Raw genomic sequence first — 20,965 nt, 5'->3', positions numbered from 1 at the left:
GCTAGATCGATAGTATCATTTTAGTATTCTGTTAGATCAACAGTGTAATTTTAGTGTTCTGCTAGATCACTTGTATACTTTTTGTGTTCTGCTAGATCAATAGTGTAACTCTAGTGATCTGCTAGATCAATAGTGAAAGTTTAATGTTCTACTAGATCAATAATGCACCGATATATAGCAACAATTACTACAGAAAATGGAGAAAATAATTCAAGCCTGGTTAGCATCCCTAGTAGTTGTGTAAAACGCAGTGCAAATGATTTTAAGTGTGAAAATATTTGATTTGAAAACGCCACGAAAAATAATACGCTATCTTTTAGGTGAGTACACTAAAGTTATGAAGTGTTACGCTTGTTTTATTGTTACGTTCTGTTAACTATAAATTTAGCCATAATTATATGAGTTTAGTAGTTTTTTAATAGCTAGATTCTGTGTGTTATTTAGTTACGGTTTGAACTCACTTGTTGGCAACATTGTCCTCCACGGGAGGAAAGAATGAGCCAAACTAGAAAAACATCCCGTCACACGGATCGCTGCTGGGTTTCTCTCATCCTCCGAACCTCCTGCGGTTTGCTTTGTTTTTTTTTCCTTTTTTTTAGGATCAAAAACAAAATAAAATCATGTGCTTACATAAAAGTATACAGTTCCAGGATAAATATAAACCTGGATTAACGTGTTGTAGACAAACAACTACTGGTACTTTTGTTTTTCAAACGTAAAACAATGAACCAACACTGAACAATGTAATATGTTACTTAAAACGCAAACCAACTTCCTTTCCAAAATTTAAATTCTCACGTACATTATAAGAACCATATACTAATAGGTGAATGCTTATCGTTGTAGCACACTAATCAGAATGGCTCAGGTTCGAAATGAAAAAAAAAAAAAAATGAAAATTTTTAGTTTTACGTCGCACGAATATGCCTTTATACTAAAAGGAACGAATATTTTTCAGCTTTTTAAAAAATGATTTTCTTTGCCTTGGGCAGAGTTGTTGGAATATGTACTGATGGAGCTTCAGCAATGCTAGGTTCACCAGTCTGGATTTATAAAGCTGACAAAGGACAGAAATCCTATAACTACTTAATACACAGGCAAGCCTTAGCTGCAAAAGTTTTACCAGAGAACCTGAAGCAGTGGCGTATTTAAGGGGGGTGCTTCTGGACTTAAGCCCCCCTGAAACAAAATCGTAAATACGCCACTGACCTGAAGTAAGTATTATCATTAGTTTTTAAAGTTGTTATTTTTGTAAACTCAAGTGCTCTGAATACTCATCTCTTTGAGGCTTTGTGTGGCAACCTACAAATATAACGTTACATAAAACTTTACATAAAGCTACTGAACATAAAACTTTACCTCTCCATATCGAAATTCGTTGGCTGTCGAAAGGTAATATATTAAGTCCGAGCTTAAGTCAGATGTGGAAATATTTCTAAGTGTAGGAAAAAAAATTAACTTTGTAATTCTTTTATTAATGGCATATTTACATTTTCCCTTTCATATTTCCCTGACTTTTTTTTAAAATATTGAACAAACTCAATCTCAAATTTTAATGTAGAAATACGAACTTATTAACTTCTTATGACGCGATGAGAGCTTTCATGGAAAATATCCTATTTTCGAAACTCCGTCCGAATGTTTCTACGCCCAATTTTTCACCTTTTCCTCGATTAAATGAACTTCTTGGCAATAACGAATGTGATTAACCATTGTGGACAGACAACATCAACTCACACCTAGACTCAGTCCATGATGAATTCAAGTGATATTTTCCTGATTTGTGTGAAGAAGATTGGCAGTTCTTCTAATTAGCAAGGACACATTTCACTAATGATGTAGATTTATTTCCACAAGAAATTCAGGAGGAAGCGATTGAATTGAAGAGCGATTCAGGTGGCAAACAACTGTTTCAGTCAACGTTTTTGGAAGAAGCTTCGATTTGTTTCCTGCCTGTTTACTCAAGAGTAGCAAAAGACATCTTAAAAGCTCTTGTTCAGTTCTCCTCGACTACTTACCTCTGTGAATCAAGATTTTTGACATTAATTTCAATAAAACCAAAGTATCGGAACTTGCTGGAAGTGGAAAGTGATCTGAGGTGTACTTTGTCGAACTTAGCACCGAATATCAAGAAACTTGAGAAGGAAAAACAATGTCAACCATTACACTAAGACCTTCTTTGTCCTTTGTCCTTTTTGGAACTCCATCTTAGACACTGAAAAAACATTTTTGTACTTATTTTTGATAATTTCGTAAAAATAATAATTTGCATAATTATTTAGTTCTTAATAAAGTAAAAAATCTTGAATAGAAAAGACAAAACGTCTAGCATGTAACGTTTTTAAGTTTGCTAAAGTTACAGTGTGAATGCTTATTACAAATTGCGTTTTATTAATCATTTCACATTTTATTCCCGTCATAGCTAGCGCTTCCCTTTCTCGCTCTTCACGTCCCACCGGAAGGGGGGGGGCGCCTTCCAGATTGGGAACCATCATTATAAAGTCTCAATATGTTGTGAAGTAGTCATATATCGGGTGTTGCAAAATAAGTGTTACAACTCTTGGGAGGTGACTCCTGCCACTGAGACAAGAAAAAAAGTTATCTTCAACTTTTTGCTATCGGACATAGTTTCAGATCTACAAGTAGCCGAAAGCGTGGGAAAATGACTTTCGGACGCCAATAGTTCGGAAACTATCCAACATAAAGAGGGCGGGTAAAAAATTCACTGAAGAAGTCATACCTGCTCTATTGAATTTTGTATGTTTCACAATCCTACCGTGCACGCGCAAGGGATTCCCCAAAGGAACGTAGGGAGTCCCGGATAATTGCCAAATGAAACTTGGTCTAAATGGATGTGAATTGATAGGCTTTCTACCAGGTAACAATAATTCGTTTGTCTTAAGTCGATATCTGGAACAAATACAAAATGGCGGACACATTCATGCCCGTTGTGTGTGGTTGCATAATCGCCAGGTACGGATGCTGGCCAACAGTGACGTTCTGAGTATTAAGTATAGCGAATTTGTACTCAAATGCTCTATAAAGACATCTGGAGCGTCGGTAGAGCATAACAGATGAAGCAGGGTGATTCACATGTGTGGAAACACTTAACGAAAAATGCCCAGAAATACACTCATACTCAGTAAACGTGAGTTCAAAGCGTCGGAAATGTAAGGATTAGCGTCAAGAACATGAAAGCCATTGCCAATTCACCAATAATATTCCTTCAAACCGATGCAATATGATGTGCACGTTTGCATACCAATAAGAATGCAACAACTGAGGCCAAGTTCAAATTGTGCAATTGGACTCAGTAAGAAACTGGATAAACTAAAGGAATGTCACTAGTGGGATCGCATGATCGATGTTGAAATGTGGCCAATGTATGTGTTGTTATCAACATGTAGCTAATGAACAAATGTCAGCATGTCCCACTACTGCTGGGACATCGTCCTACGTGCGAAAAATAGAAAAGTAACTACTCGGGTCTTGAATCTGAGGCCGTGGGCTCCCAGTAGGATTGGAAACTGCGACCACGCAAGCAAAAGCGAACGCTCTAGCCCTGAGATTCGAAGGAGCCTCACTTTCTCTGTATTCATTACTTTGAGGAGTACCCACTTTGTTTGGCAAGCCCTCTTGTACAGCCTCCCGACATACTTGTGTGTTTTCTTTTCTTACTCCTACTGCACAGTTGTAAACAATCAGAACTTTAAGACGTTTCTTACTATTTCTCATGTCGTTTTATTTTCCATATGTACGGTGTTCCAGCTATAGTGTTAAATGTGACAAATCGGTTCATTTTCGTCTTTATCTTGGCATGTGCACTGTGTGTAAGATACGAATTTCTGGAGGTATTTTCCTATATTTCAAGTACGTCATATGTCTCAGAAGACGTGAGACATGATATAAGTTTGTTATTTTTACGCTCAATCAGAATTTGAACCATGCATTAAGAGATTTCTTTTCATGTGTGTCGACTGTGGGACAATGTCCCAAACAAAGGGGACATTGATACAATCATGTTCTAGTTACGTTCTACCAAAAGGTGCACCAGATGTAATAGCAGAAAGTACGTTATTTTCCTAGTTTTTGCACGTGAGACGGTGTCCCAGCACTAGTGGGACATGTTGACATTTGTCCATCAGCTACATGTTGATATCAACACACACATTAGCCACATTTCAATATCGATCATGCGATCCCACTAGTGACATTCCTTTAGTTTACCCAGTTTCTTTGTGAGTCCAATTGCACAATTTGAACTTGGCCTCAGTTGCATCCTTATTGGTATGCAACCGTGCACATCATATTGCATCGGTTTGAGGGAATATTATTGGTGAATTGGCAATGGCTTTCATGTTCTTGATGCTAATCCTTACATTTCCGACGCTTTGAGCTCACGTTTACTGAGTATGAGTGCATTTCTGGGCATTTTTCGTTAAGTGTTTCCACACATGTGAATCACCCTGCTTCATCTGTTGTGCTCTACCTACGCTCCAGATGTCTTTATAGAGCATTTGAGTACAAATTCGCTATACTTAATACTCAGAACGTCACTGTTGGCCAGCATCCGTACCTGGCGATTATGCAACCACACACAACGGGCATGAATGTGTCCGCCATTTTGTATTTGTTCCAGATATCGACTTAAGACAAACGAATTATTGTTACCTGGTAGAAAGCCTATCAATTCACATCCATTTAGACCAAGTTTCATTTGGCAATTATCCGGGACTCCCTACGTTCCTTTGGGGAATCCCTTGCGCGTGCACGGTAGGATTGTGAAACATCCAAAATTCAATAGAACAGGTATGACTTCTTCAGTGAATTTTTTACCCGCCCTCTTTATGTTGGATAGTTTCCGAATTATTGGCGTCCGAAAGTCATTTTCCCACGCTTTCGGCTACTTGTAGATCTGAAACTATGTCCGATAGCAAAAAGTTGAAGATAACTTTTTTTCTTGTCTCAGTGGCAGGAGTCACCTCCCAAGAGTTGTAACACTTATTTTGCAACACCCGATATAAGGCTAAACATTATGATGATCGTGGGGCTACCGTGGCTCAGTGATAAAGCGTTTACCTCTGGTGGGTTCTCTGGTTCGATTCCAGCTCGCGCCAAGTGTACGTTGTGGTGGACAAACACCATGCTCGTAGGATTTCTCTGGATACTCCCGTTTATTCCCACTTTCGTCATTCCACGATTTCATTTGTTATCATCATGACCGTCTTCTTTAGCCTATACGGCATACTGTGAGATGTAAAACCATTCATAATAAATGATAAAAGACTTAAACTACCTTTAGAAGGCGGAAGATGTAACCCTTACCTCTACACTCGAGACACACATTTCTGCCAAATGAACTAACCAAAGAGTGAGAATTTGACGTGCATACTTTGCAGGCCCAGAAAATTTCATATAGCGAATTTTCGGTGCCAACGTAAAATAAATGATTCTGAGCTAAACTCATGCGCAATAGTTGAAGCAACAGGTGCCTAATATGTTCATAAGACGAAGTTGGGAGAGCAATGAATGAAACTCTAATACGCGAGTTTGCGTTGTAGAAGTAAAAGAGGTGGACAACTGCCTGGATCGTGAAGCTTGAAAATGTTTAACTGACAGAAAAGTCGTTTTATTGAAAATTTAGTTGATAAGAAAAGAAAATAGTTCTAGCGAATTGTCCATACAATAATTGCTGGAGAGTAAAAGAGGATATAGTTGAATCGTCCATAAGAACAATAGCTGTCAATTGACGAAAACTATAACCGATGAATCAGAATGTCAAGTGAAAGGCAAAATAATAACCCTCACAATGAGCAACCCTAACGTACACTTCAATGATTAACAAAAGGATGGAAGATGTCCATTAATTTGAAGTTGAGAGGTAGCACTTGCATTCATATGCCTAAGAACAGATAGTAACTGGGAAGAACATTCTGTGATGTACTATATACGTAGAAAATCATAGTGAACCGCATCAAAAGCTTTCTGAAAATCACAAGCTAAAATTTTGTGGCCCTGCGTAGCGTAGTCGCTAACGCTCTTGCCTTCGGTGCGAGCACTCCCGGATTCGATTCCCGGTGGGGTCACTCGGTCGAAAAAGTGTAACACGCTTTTCAAGCCAGCCACCCTGAATGAGGTTTTCCTGGAGTTTCCTCATTCACACCAGGCAAATCCCGAGGTGGTACCTAACTTATAGGTCCCAGGCTGCTTCCTACCTTCCCTTTCCCCGGATCGTGTGCTCGCCGAGGGACGTAATCCCTCAAATTCTAAAGGGCTAAATGGCCTTAGATGCCGAAAGCCCAGAAATCTAAATCCTAAAATCCACAAGCTTAAATTCGTGCTGCAGTCTCTTGAAATTGAGTACAAGCAATAATAACTCGTACAGCACCAACAGTTGTATAAATATTCATTGTGGGTTGAAGCGCTGTTTGGGAACAACTTATGTTAAGTGAAACAGCATTCTTAATGTAGTGTGCGACAGTTTAATTATAATATGCATTGCATGATAAGACGATAATTCACGACACTAGACTGTTTTCTCATCTTTTGGTAGTAAAATAATAATGACTTCTCGTTGATAAACAGAACCTCCTTGTAATAAACAAGCTATAAATTTCAAATAATGTAGAACTCACTAAGGAAAAAGCATGAAATAAAACATAAATAATGAAGTCTTTCTCAGGAGCAGTTCGTTGTTTATCTTGGGAAAGTCTAGATTAAAGTCCGGACAATAACAGAAACTGCAAGTGATGTGTGGTTTGTAGCGGACAAGCCTTGAGACATAGCCCCAAAGAAAGGGTTTTGAAACGAAATACAGTGAGTGTGTGACGGTCATTGACATTCAAGGTTATTTCTTCAGCGGTAATGGCATTGCTAATAAAGTGAAAACATTAATGTCAGTACCGTTTGACAAGAAATGAGTTTAGATGTGATCGGCGTCACCCTTCCTGGACATATATACTAAAAGGCTGTTCGAAAAAGTTTCTTCTGGTATTTCTTTCCGTGCATGTAGTAGGCATGTTGGAAACAATGTAAGGTTAGTTCCATAATTCACAAAAGTAGCATAAAGAAAAACAAGTCTTACGAAAGAGCTGACGTATTAATTGCAATTTTTTCAGGTCAGTAAATAACAGCCATATAAAATCCTCATTTAAGAGATGTCCATTCAATTTTCAAAATGCATGACCATAACTGGGAAATTTGTTGTGGAAAGCATAACACAAATCTGAAGCCAGTATGATCAGAGAAACACACAAGGAAAAGGTGAATAAAAAAAGTTATCGATAAAGTGTTCCGAAAAATATGTCATGTCCAACCTAGAGGAAACTTGCACTGATTTATAAGTAAAGTGATAATTATTTTATTCGTCATCAAACATATTTAAGGATAATAAAATATCGAAAGGCAGGACAAGGATGAACCTTCCCATTCGTATTTTCGGTGAGTGAGAAGGTGGTAATTAATATTCCCTAGCAAAAGTAGGATAATGAGTGAGAGATAACAAATCAATAACTTCTTCAGCATAAAAACTTTCACGGGCCATACGTTGTATATTACCAGAAGGACCATAAATTATTATAATACATATACCGTCAATAATACAATAAATTGCTCAACGAGGCGAAGATAATTGAAAATTTCTAGAACAAATCCTCTTTCAGTAGTATGGTTATATTTAAGGATGTATTGGCAAAGTTTAGACTCGGTGCAGTCTATAGTTAAAACAAACGAGAAGTCCGTATAAGTGACTTCTTTGAAACAAAAGACGTCACAGTTTTGTTCTATTAGAAAACGGGCTAATAGCTCCTTATTGTAAGGGCTACTGATGAAATTGATATAGAGCATCATATACGATTAGGCTGTGACCACATCAATCATTGGCGTAAATCATAATCTGCTTGAACTGAGGCAAAAATACACTCCAAAAATATGGCCAGATACACAACTGTAGAGCGCAGCTCCACAACATGGAAACACAAAAGAGAACCTGACAATCACATTGGAAAGATCATCTGCATAATGAAGAAAAATATTTAACATTAGATAATAAATATCCTGTAAATTTAGCCACCTGTACAGAAATAACTTAGAAAACTCTCAATGCATTTTGTAGATACGAAAGTATAGCTCAAGGCTTTTCACGAAAGCTGATATGCAAAAAACTTCCAACACACTTTACGGATATTCGTAACACAGGTGTAAGAACATAAACAAGTTTACTTCGTTATCTCTAACTTGTTATCTGATAAATCACACACACTTTCACATGGATCTGTTTTCCCCTTCTTACTTGTTTTACAGATAAAAATGTGTAAAAAAAACACTATAAATCACCATTGAAATCATCTGAAATCATTGGCAAGGACATACAAAGTTATATATTCTATGTCACAACATTGTATACATCTGGGGTAATATTGTTTATATTACTGTATTAATAGTGTAAGTCCTAGGATACGTCAACTTAAATTCTCAAACATCCCTTTTTATGTATGAGCTATAGGGTTGAAAATCCTATAATGGCACAGTTTAATCTTAGGAGGGCGGTTGTCTACTCACGAGCGTCGTTAAAGGTGGATGAGTGTAACCAAGGGCGCCGATCCTGGGGGGCCAAGGGGGCCCGGCCCCCCATTGTATTTATGAATATACAATATTTGGTATAATTTGAATGCAATTTGTCTTAAAATCCTCATATATCCCTTCTGCAGCTGGATGCCCCCTCTCAAATTTACAGAGAAATCGGCGCCCTTGAGTGTAACATACAATAACCAAAATTTTCTAGGTGAACCCATACTTCATTTGATACAACTTGTCTTTTCTGACAGTTACTTTCCTCTGTTTATCCTTCCTGCACGTGGTCATAACAATCAGGCAAGAAGAACTGTTTCTATGTCAACAGCATCTTCAGCCAATTATAGTGCCTCATTTCTCTCGCTGTGCAATGGTAACCATTCCACCCTTTCCCCACGTTGCCAACTTGAAGATAAACAAGTGCACATTGTTTTAGTCGAATTCCAACTTGAGTAGTGGACCTGGTGATCATTGAGATCATTCTTTTTAGTTCTCTTTTGTGTCGTTTAATTTTTATAAAACTGAGATATACTTGCAGTGAATAATTTTGTGTTTCAATACCTAACACAAAAGCTGGCAACACAGCATTGAGCACCACGTGCGTGCAGCGAGCTCAGAAAGGACAAGTAGTATCATTTTCACTGTAGGATTAAATTTCGGAGGTGATATTTTTTTTATAACACACCGTTTTATTAGAATATGTTTTTTTTCTCGTATTATATTCCAAAATTTTCAATACCTTTCTCATATTTTAGGAGGAGGAGTAGATCTCCCAAGCTCACATTCACCCCTGTGTACTTTATGCTTACCAATGATTTTTTTCACTAAATGAGTTACGAAAACTCATTACATTTCTTCTGTCAAATTAAAACAAAATAAACTATAATGTAGAGTTAAAAATAACTTCCGTATGTGAAATATACCATGTCCCCCAATATGTTAAAGCTAACGACGCCAGTGATTACGTGCCCTACTATGTAATTATAGTAATAAACCTTGGGTATGCATTTTACGATCTTATGCTTGGACGAAAGAAAACAAGCTCGTTGGAAGCGAACAGTTTCTAGGGTTTTTAACACATATATATAATTAAATATTGCGGTCACAGTTCTATTAAAATTACTTTAATCACCAAAACTTATAACGATTGTTATTTCAATAAATTAAACTAGTTTTGTTACTTTTCCTATTACTACTATTTTCCTATTTTCCTTAATACTTATCATTCATTTCTCAGAAATTAAAAATACACTTCTATCAACTATGGCTTCCTCACTTATTATATTTTAACAGCATAAAGAAAACAAGTTTAAACAAGTCTGGCCACAAAATTTGTTACCATAAGGTACCGGACTATTGTCTTGTTGCCTTATAACCAAATATACATAAACGTTATCATTGCACGTTAGAGATGTCATATTATAAAAGTCTCTAACAGCACTGAACCATTTTGGCTCTACTGAAGTAATGGTCATTAAGTGACGTTGCCTACGCATATAAGCAACCTAAATTTATTTGTAATAATTTTACTAATTTTATAAACCAATCAGCAAGAGCAGTGGTTCTCATCCTAATTTCTATCACGATCCCCATTTTATCACGTCCTCTTGCTACTGATTTAATATACCTATTGTGAAGGTCATAGTATCCATCTATTTCTATAATAGTAGAATCCATTTCTTGTATATAGTGGATACAGTAACTTCCCTAAAAGCGAATGAATTTAAAAATATTTGATCAGTTCATTTACATTTCAAATATTTAATCCGATCCGTCATACTGTTTCAAAATGGAGGACGTTAGAAAATTTTAAAACTTCATAGGTCTCTTAATTCTGGGTCATATGATAAAAAATAAAGTGATTTCTAATTTAAAAAAAAAAAACTTGAACCACTGTTTAAAAAGTTATTGAGTACTTTAATTTTCGAGAAGCCACCACTTTGAGTTAACTTATATTGTTGTGTATGTGTTCAGTATCACCAAAAACTATTAAAAGCAACTTGTTTACTTAAAATTTAGGAAACAAATAAAACCCTACAACAAAAATTTACCTTCATTATGGCTAGCTTGCTGGAAGAAAGACTATTCGCTCACACACATAACGCGTACAATTCTGCAAAGAACAACAAAGGATCCAAGGATGTTATAAATAGAGGATCTGCCCATATGTATCGTCATCCTATTAAATCTATGAAGCCAAAAAACAACTGATCATCGGCACGTTTGATTGGCTACTCTGGTTTCCGCCATCGTCTAATTGCCTACTTTCGTTTCCGCCATGATTGGTGGCTCAAAACATTGCGATCCTATTGGGCGGAGTGGGCAGAATAGGGGTGGCGAAACTGTGACGTATGGCTTCAAGATTTTGTTGTAAGGGCAGATCCTCTATTTTATAAGATCCTTGAAAGGATCCTAAACAAAAGTAATTCTTTTCATTGCCGACAGAGTAATTTGTCCATTGTTAATTTATCAACACACTAAACACAACTATTGCGGATTAGTGTTTTCAATTTTAATTTTATTTGAATATGCAGGCTTTGTTGCCTTTGTATTTTTGTGGTATTTCATTATGCAGTTATCATTAGTTTCATATCGTGCTTCTTTCATTTAAATTGATTTTTAAACAACTCTGCACAAGGGCGCCCATGTTGTGGTTTCTAAGAGGGGGGAGCAAGTATAAGGGACATTTCAAATATAGTTTCAAATTTTGCTGTAACTATTCTAAAAATTCTGTTGAGTTTTCGATATTCCGAAGTACAATTTCCAGTAGAGGGCAAGCGCCCTACCTTGCCCCCGTAATGGGCGCCCTTGGCTCTGCACCCGTTGAAAATGATTAGTAGACATTTTTTTGTTGTTCTTAACAGTATGTATACAAAAATAAAAATATTCCTATCAGAACAAAATTTAAAATAATATTTAAAAATATATTTCTGTATTAGATTCTAATTATATTTACCTCGTCCGCTTATCTTCGCGACCCCTCCCCCAGGTTGAGAAACCCTGAGCTAGAGTGAAACTTCTGTAAAAATATTGTATTGTTCTAGAGTTGACTTACGTGCCAAATAAAAATTTCAAACCTTTAGTTAGTGTGAAAGTATGTGAAATTTAAGTTACAAAGATGTCAATCTAACGAATATATAATAAAAGAATTGTTTAAAAAAATTGGAAACTTGTGCATAATACAAAATGAGTAGATAGAACTATTATATTAAATGAAATGAAAGCACATACCCTTTTTAGAAGATCTACAATTCCTTGGTTCCAGGCGGACGGGTAATGAACCCCGGCAGCGAACAAGAGCCGGACATCGGTGATTGATGTAGCAGAATGGATGTCAAAGGGCCGCAGACCATTTAACATCTCGAAAGCGCAAATCCCAAGCGACCACCAGTCCACGGGATAGCTGTAGCCAACGCATTCATCTGCTGCACAATCGAAGATCTCTGGAGCTGTTAACAAGCGGAACAAACAGAGCTCGGGTTAAATATATGCATACGTACACTCAACAGCACCAGTACCTATTTCTCATCTACATGTTCCTTCATCTATAGCTAGAAACGCCAATTTAAGTAAATAAATTACGTACGAATTGAATTCTTCATTCAGATTTACTTAGTGTACAAATAATTCTCGAATATTATAAGAGTTTAAAGGGGAAAATTCAAAAGATGAGACATACCAATCGATAAATATCGTCAGTGGCGTATTAAAGGGGGGATTCCAGGTTTAAGCCCCCGAACTTTTATTTACGATTTTAAATAAATGAAATATCTTGCAAAATTTTCACATTTCCAGGAATAAAGTTAGCAAATTCCCCCCTCCCGAAACAAAATCGTAAATACGCCACTGAATATCAGGGGACCGCGGTGGCTCAGTGATAGAGCGTTCACCTCTAGTGGTTGGGGTCCCGGGTTCGATCCCAACCCCTGCCAAGTGAACTTTGTGGTGGACAAACACCGTGTACGTGGGTTTTCTCGGGGTTCTCCCGTTCTTCATTCCACTATTTCATTCATTACCGTCTCCTTTAGCCTAACCGGCATAAACGTTGGACGTAAAACTCAAATATTTCATTTCATTTGTTTTCTTTTTGCCACTGAATATCATAATCCTTAAAGCTATACGTATGTGAGTGAGTGAAATGAAATATTTTCTTAGTTTTACTCTTTCTCTATTTTTAATAAGTATTTTGTCTAAAAGCCCGAAGGTTGAAATAGAATCTTACCATACACACGACCATACACAGGAAAACTCAGCGTGTCTACTAGGAAACTACAATATTTAAATCGTCCTTATTAACTTTGCAGATTAGGTACTTTACACAAAAGTGCGTCAAAGGGTCAAAGGGAAAGTTCAATTATCCAGGTTCATATAATTTCAGGTATTTGTATACATACCTTAATATGGTAAATTTTCAACGAACTTAAAAAGTTCGTTACTGAATTGTCTATGTCCGTGTATGTGTGTGTGTGTGGGGGGGGGTATGTATCTGTTATTTACGATTTTTTTTTCAATTTTAAGTCCTCCATTCGATAGAGCATCAAAAACAACCTGAGAAAGTGATGGAATTTTTCGCGTCACTCTTACCGTTCCCGAGATATTGACCCCCCCCAAAAAAAATCGATTTCGGGAGATTTAAGGAGCCATATTTCGGGAACCGTAAGTCATAGAGAGATTATATTGATGTTCATCAATACCTAAGAGGATGATGAATATTTTAGTATCAAATAGTAACCGGTGACCACTGGCCAACTGGCGACCGTTTCCCAGACGTTGGCCAAAAAGATGTTCGGATTTCGGGAGATTTATGGAGTCATCTCGGGAACCATAATTCATAGAGAGATGATATTTTACGAATTTTTCAATTTTGAGTCCTCCATTTTGAGCACGTGTCTTCATAAAAAAAAACCTACATATCGTAGACCATTTTAACAGGTTTGTAATAACTTTTTTATCAGTATAGATTACATGGTACCAGAAGTCTTATAGCTTGTTGATGTGCGTCCTTGCGAACTTTAAGCGAATATGTATATGTTAGTTTGTTAGTTTGATCTGCAAAGCAGAACAAATAATATGAATACAGTTACATGTCTCTGCACTGCATTCCAGACCTAAAGTTGTTTTCAGATTTGTTGCAGCAGCGAACAAATTTGCTGAGTTAGCTTCAATAATCGAAACATTTTCGTCTTCTACTGTTTATGGCTCATGGCTCGAGCAACTTGCTTTTTAGACATTACAGGTTCCCATACGTAATTATTCTTCCTCTACTCATAAGAAACAAACACCCTCTCATCTTTGGTTTGCTATTTTTATAAAAACAATTTGAAGTAGACAACAAACAGCTCTTTTAAGTTCGTTCTGGCAATGCTCTTGGAGCATTCTCAACTGGTTATTTTTGCATACTATCTTGCTCTAGGGGGGGGGGGGGAGCGGTTAAACTTTGAATCCCCTTGCGTACGCCTATACACATTACATACTAAAATACACCGTGAGCATAAAGTCATGCCCTGATTATAAAAAAAATTTACGGAATAACCGTTGGACAGAATAATGTAAATTCTGGTTCGTTACATAGGTTAGTATTACAACTTTTTTTAAAAAAAGACCAATAGATGGCGCTAGTGTTACCCAAGAGTCACGCAGTACGTTACTTGGCGCGCGCGGGTTAGTTGGCGAAATGACATCGAAGCAGAAGAAAGCGCAATGTGTGCTCTGGTATCACGAAAGCAAATCGCCCATCAGTAACATAAGTACGTAATTGGTCTTAACAAGAACTTGTAATACTAACCTGTGTAACTAACTAGTGTTTACATTATTATGTCAAACGGTTCTCCTGTAATATATTTTTTTTAATCAGGGCAAGACTTTATGCTCACCTTGCATATTATGTGCATATTTATTAATAGTAATCAGATTCTCTACTACATATTTGAGGTGCCGCGGTGGCTCATTATTAGAGCGCCCACCTCTGGCGCGTGGGGCCATATTCCATAACTGTTCTCGCCAAGTGAGTTTTATGGTGGACAAACACCTTACAGCTGCGTTCTCCCGTTTTCTCCCTCTTTCGTCATTCTGCCTCCCTTAGCTTCGGTGGATAATCGTCGGCTAAAGGAATGTATTCATAGGCCATCAGATATTTGAGTACGTAAGTAAAAAGTTACTTACATTTAAACCAGGGGTAAAGGTGGATCTGAAAAGGTGGGGGGACGGCTTCATGCCGTTCTCCTTTGCCTATCTTTGCCCATTGTAATGTTTTAAGAACTGGGGGGACGCCGAACATATTTTTCGAGGTAGGGAGAGGCGTTCCCCCGCACTTTTACCCCTGATTCAAGCCAACTATTTCATGTCAGTAATCATGTTATTAAGCATGCCATAGGAAAACAGACGCCACGTTTGCATTATTACCGGGACTGCTTATTTATTCTCTCTATATGTTTGTGCATAATTTATGCACAATGAATATATACCTGAAAAGGCGCTATGTGGTTTGTTTTCGAATGCTACCGATAACCATGAATTTTCATGATGTAATGTTTTGTTGACCATTTTGAACGTGTTATCGTGAGAAATTTAACAGAAAGAATATTACACGCATTTTTTGTGAAATGATTTATATGAAATGATGTAAAATTAAAATTTTGTCGAAAAACTCATCAGGCACTCTTGTAAATTTATTCTAAATCAATCGAAAAACATCAAGCTTCGTAAATTAAATTTTACAACAATAAGTATCAACTTACAAAATAAAAGGTTAAATGTTTTTACGTAAAATTTTCGTTTATTTTCAAATACGTATTATCTTGTTAAATATGCTGCTCTGATGTTATATGGAACAGAATTATAGAATAAACACTATTGAGTAATGTAGTGCAGTGTACCGGTAGCGTTAGAGTTGCAGTTGATAATCCTAGACGAGAGGTGGGAGTGTAAACAGTGTTGTCTGATATTATACTCAGTAGCGTCATTTCTGATTTAGGTTGGGGGGGCAAGATCCCTTGATATAAGTAAAATTTCGCGTTTTTAACTGGCTTACTACTATTCTATTGATAAAATCTATATAAATCTCAAACTCAGGGGGGCAAATGCCCCTCCCTGCCCCCCTAAATGACGCCCCTGATTATACTGCAAGTAAAGGATAACACAACAGTAAAAATCGTAAGCAATGTGGCGTTTGACGGTAGACTAGGGTTGCCAACTTCTGAAAATGGAAATACCGGACACCCTCCTGAAGTAGGTACACTCATGTACAAAATGATTGTCGCATATCTATAACTGTCTTCTTATATGAATATCATTTGATAATGATTTTGCAGGGCACTTTTAATACTGATACTATGTGTATAATCGGGAAATGTATATTAGGGTGGAGCGTTTTGCACTTTCTTGGAAATTCTATGAGGGCTAGTACGGAAAAGGTACCATTAGTGGCACCGACCTTATTGATTTAAAAAAAAAAATGGACAACCCTTTACCCTACCCCAATGGACTTATAGTTTTTTAAGTGTTTGGTTAGGCAACACGCACAATACTAATGACAGAAAAGCTACTTGTGGTCGTTTTGAGAGTTACCTGATGACTATAATAAAATTATTTTATAAAAAGAAACTTGTAGCAATGCCAGTAAATAATTTTAAAATGTTTATGAGTCAAAGTACAGCCATATTAGGTCAGTTGTTGGAATTAATGTCCAGATTTTGTTTGGAATGCCACGTTAACGATGGTTATAGGCATAGCCCTTCATATGACACAATTTTCTTTGTGAAACTCTTCGCTTATTTTGCTCTGTACGCAAAATAACCCAGAACACCACGGGAAGGTGGTTGCACATCGAGTTCCGCCCACCCATCCACCCACTTAGTAAGCATACGTTGATATTTGACCTTACGTCACGTAGTTCCTCTTGGTCTCGAAGCGGGGCATTCTTGTTCTAGACTTCAGTTTGGCTATACGTAGATATCTCTTGCATTCTGGCCGCAGTTTGTCGGCGCTGCCTCGGAAACCAGCTTCACTGTGCGTTCCACAGCTTGACTATGGCAAGGGAATGTTGTTGTTAGAGTAGCTGGAGATAGGATGTTTTCTACAAGCTGCTAATCCGTTATATTTCGTGTGATTGGCGGCTCTGTCGGACATTTAGGCCAATTAATCACGTCGTAGTAATTTTCAGCTGTAAAGTTTAATTTTAGAACAATGAAGACATATGGGCGGCTTGATCTCGGAGTCTTCTGGCTGCGGCACTTTTTTATCCTTCTCCAGCCTAACGTTCAAATATGCGGATTTTCATTTACTGTCATCGCTATCAGCAGGTTTTCATGATGAGCGTAGTATCCGTTTGTTTGTAGAACAGAATGAACTATGTATTGTAGATTTTCTGGCAGAAAACGTGATAGCTTAACTATGCTAAACAGATGCATGGCGCCCATTTCGCACGAAGGATTTTGCCGTATTAAAAACCAGAAGGGAGCGTATACTTTAAAAATGTACTGGCAAAGTAGACACAAACTTGAACTAAGTTTATCAGCACTGATGTCCAATGTAAGGCTAATGTAAGCCATCGTGAATGTGATAATGGTCCTGGTTTTCTGTTTGCTAGATCGGTAGTACACATTCCTGTAACAACAGCCTTACAAATTTCAAAGAGATAATTCTGGTCACTGCTTAAACCATCTGGTTTTTCAATTTCAGACACCCATTCAACGGAAATGGGTGTAAAGGAGACAATCGGTGAACGTTCACAATCCTTTAATTTCTTTCCGATGGGGCCGGAAAAAGCGTTGGGTCCGGTCGTCCCATCATCCAATTCGGTAACCAGGTGTCGAAATGGCAACTCGTTGGTATGAAGAAGGTAAATGAGATGCAGTTCCTTTCACAGAGATCTTTGTATCTGACTTATCACGCCGTTATCCCATCCTGTGTTCGTGACTGTATCCCATGCTGTATCCCATCGCAACCGACTGCCTCAAGACTTGACACGTCGTACTGGTTCTTCTCTAAAAGCTCCAATATAGAGTCAGCAATATCCTTGCCAGTGCCTGACTTAGGTGTGCCATGACCCAAGTACTCTGAACCGGGTTCCGATTGAACTGTGATATGCTTTTCTGTAACCTCTCGTCTTCGTAGTTTGCCGTTAATTTTTCTTGCACAAGAGTTGCATCTCTTTATCCGTCGAAGTAAATACTTGTAATCGCCAGGCCTAGGTGAGCCTTTTCTTTCTGGATCTTCTCACCCAGTTTATCTTTTCCTCTTCGTACCTGAGATCTGTCAACAACGAGACTTTTGTCCTCTGGCGTTATGAGCCTCGCGTCCTGAAGTACGGCAGAAGTGATCAAAGCAACCTGTCTGTCTGAAGCTCCAGTTCTAAACGCTGCCTCCGCTGTATTTTGAAGATAGATGCGCTTTAGGCTATCTTTCCTTCTTGGTCGCGCCTCGAATTCAGATCCCGACGTGCTTCCCGATTCAATAGCTTCGCTGGATTCCCCTGACGACGCCAGTATCTTTGACCTGTGTCTACGTTTAATTCCACTAGTTGGTGGACTTGCTTCAAAACTTCCAGCGTCTTTCTTGGTTATCTGCCCCTTAAATCTGCTCACTTCACAGAAAAACATCTTTGACAGAGATTTGCTTGTTCGGACGTCGATGTTACCAATGCTCATTTTCCGTGATGTTCTCTGGTCCAAAAGAAACTTGAATTCTCGTTTTGGAATCTTGCGTGTCCTCTCACAGTTGCAATCTTCGGCGGTTTTACATTTGCAATACGCAATATCAAAAGGAGACTTTTCCAAGTGTGCAACAAAACCTGCACGAAGTGTTGATTCTTGTCCTTGTCGACTAAAATGTTTGTCCTTGGAGCGACACATATTATAAAATGTTTTCAGCTGCCAAAAACTCTCTTTTCTGAAACCACAGGAATGCTTGCTTTACGCTAAATATGCACAACTCTTTGTCCAACTAGTTTACAAATGTCAGTCACTGGTAATTTAGTTACACTTTCGTCACCACTTAAACCACTTCGAAATCAATGATAATGTCGCATAACGTCAGCGTACGTGGGTAACTGCACTTCACTCATTTCACTTGGAGTGCCAAATAAGCCTCGTTTCACACTTTCCCGCGTTGGTCTGCTATGAGGCTTTTTCTTCATCTTGTTTCCATTGCTTCCGAACTTGGACACCAAAGTATACAAAATGTCTCTGAATCATATTGCACTAAGAAGACTGTAACTTCAAATACAATGCACAAACTCTCTGTCTTAACAGAAACAGTAGCGAACTAAAACCGTTAAAGCTTAAGCTGTAATAAACTGGCCTATTGGATTGGTTGGCCGCAGTACGCAATATTTATGCCACCGCCGAACTTCGAGCGAGAATATTCTAGAAACGTCGGCGCAGGTTCTGGAGCCAACGAGGCGAGCGGGAGGTGTGCGAATCTTCTGGACGGAGCCGGACATTGCGACGACGCTCGAAGAGCGTGGCCAATGTAAGCAACCACGAAGTTGTGTAGCATGCCGCTAGATGGCATTTGCTGTCGGTGTACATAACAAGCGAAGAGTTACCAAAAAACAAATCGTGTTATATCAAGAGCTATGCCTATAATCATCGTTAACGTGGCATTCCAAACAAAATTTGGACATTAATTCCAACAACTGACCTAATATGGCTGTACTTGACTCATAAACATTTTAAAATTATTTACTGGCATTGCTTCAAGTTTCTTTTAATAAAATAATTGTATTATAGCCATCAGGTAACTCTAAAAACGACCACAAGTAGCTTTTCTGTCATTGGTGATGTGCGTGTTGCCTAACCAAACACTTAAAAAACTTCAAGTCCGTTGGGGCAGGGTAAGGGGCTATGCAAAAAATTTAAAAAAAAAATCAGTAAGGTCGGTGCCGTTAATGGCACCTTTTCCGCACTAGCCATCATCGAATTTTCAACAAAAGTGCAAAACTCTCCACCCTAATGTATATTGGTGGAAAATTTCAAATGAAAAGAATTATAAATGCGAAAATTAGAATGAGTAAACCAAAATGTTGCTAAATGGAAAAGAAAGTTTTATTTTCGTTTTATTGTTCATATTTACTGCTCTTTTGGCATGACATTTTCCACATATGTCTTTGCCGGTTATACACATACTAACATTATAAGAAATACCGGGCGAATTCGTTATTCATGCAACAACATAATTTATACGGTTTATTCAACATTGTTAGGGTCATCAAGTCTAGGTGGCTGAGATGAACATGTCATGTAGCCAGAATGGAAGAAAGAAGGAAAACATTCAAAATCTTAACTGGAAGGCCAATCGAGAAACGACCATTAGGAAGACAGGCGCAGATGGGAGGACAATATTAAGATTGATCTCGCACAAATAGGAATACAAAGTAGAAACTGGATCCAATTTTCTAAGAATAGAAGTCAGTGGAGAGCTTTTGTGAACGCGGCATTGAATCTCCGGGTTCCATAGGCCATTAGAGATTCCCGTTTATGAGCTCTCATTTCAAATCTGATGTAAAATTAAGATCAGTAGCAGGTTACTTGTGTGTTGGAATCCTGATTTGACACACGAGTAGGGATTTAGGCCAGGTACTCAACAAATGGGGAAAGACGTCTTTGACAAATTAAGGGTAGATCGACTAAACTAAAAGTGTATGCCCCGCTCATGTGTTCATAGACCCAAAATATTATTAGGGAAATTATTTAGTTTAATTTAGATGTTGAGAATTTAGAGAAGTACAAAGCAGATGCTTATTTCTGTTCTAGGAAACATAGTCAGATTGAATTTAGAGGTCGGGAGTAGAATCTCTCTGTGTGAGAGATTTCATTTCATTTTCAAGTGTGTGAGTGTGTTTATAACTCTTTCTGTGCCGGTCATTTGTCCCCCTCCCCCTTGGGATCTGTCTTTTACCCTATTGAAAAAAAATCCTTTGAGCGCCCTGCTATGTTTAAATTACTAATGAAAAGAATTATAAATTAATAATAAAACTTCTTGCCTGTTATTTTTTTCTGTATTATTAATTTGAAATTTCTGTTTCTTAGAAGGATTTTATCAGATATCTAATGCAAGTAAAATTTATAATGTAATCATTTTAATAATACAACTTTATGTGGTATGTTTCGAGCTCCCCCCCTATTAAATCAATCCATATAATGTTCAAATCAATATATATATATCTGTCATGTGTTAATTGGGTTGTTTATATTATTAGTGACTGTAAAAGACATTCATTAGTGAGCTCTAAACAAACCACAAATATTAAAAGCTCTTTTGAGGACGTAAATTGGTATGTTTCTGTATATCAGATAATGACTATTCTCTCACCGCCCTCTCAATATTAATAGTTAATAATGCCATTTTTCCCTCGATAGTTTGTGTTTGTCTTTTGTAGTGTTGACAATTTTCC

At 37.7% G+C, this 20,965-nt stretch overlaps 1 protein-coding gene across 1 annotated transcript in view; it reads right to left on the bottom strand.

The window, feature by feature from the left end:
- LOC145667027 (serine/threonine-protein kinase 32B) overlaps positions 1 to 20,965 on the bottom strand; it is a 736,066-nt gene that overhangs the window by 54,078 nt on the left and 661,023 nt on the right. The window contains exon 7 of the mRNA XM_081734719.1: positions 11,803 to 12,020. Within this exon, the coding sequence (XP_081590845.1) occupies positions 11,803 to 12,020 (218 nt within the window). The remainder of the gene's footprint in view (positions 1 to 11,802; positions 12,021 to 20,965) is intronic.

This window comes from Thermobia domestica, chromosome 12, assembly GCF_964235325.1.
Source record: "Thermobia domestica chromosome 12, izTheDome1.hap1.1, whole genome shotgun sequence".
Taxonomy (NCBI): domain Eukaryota; kingdom Metazoa; phylum Arthropoda; class Insecta; order Zygentoma; family Lepismatidae; genus Thermobia; species Thermobia domestica.
Note: the sequence above shows the minus strand (reverse complement) of the source record. Positions and strands in the feature narration are given on the sequence as shown.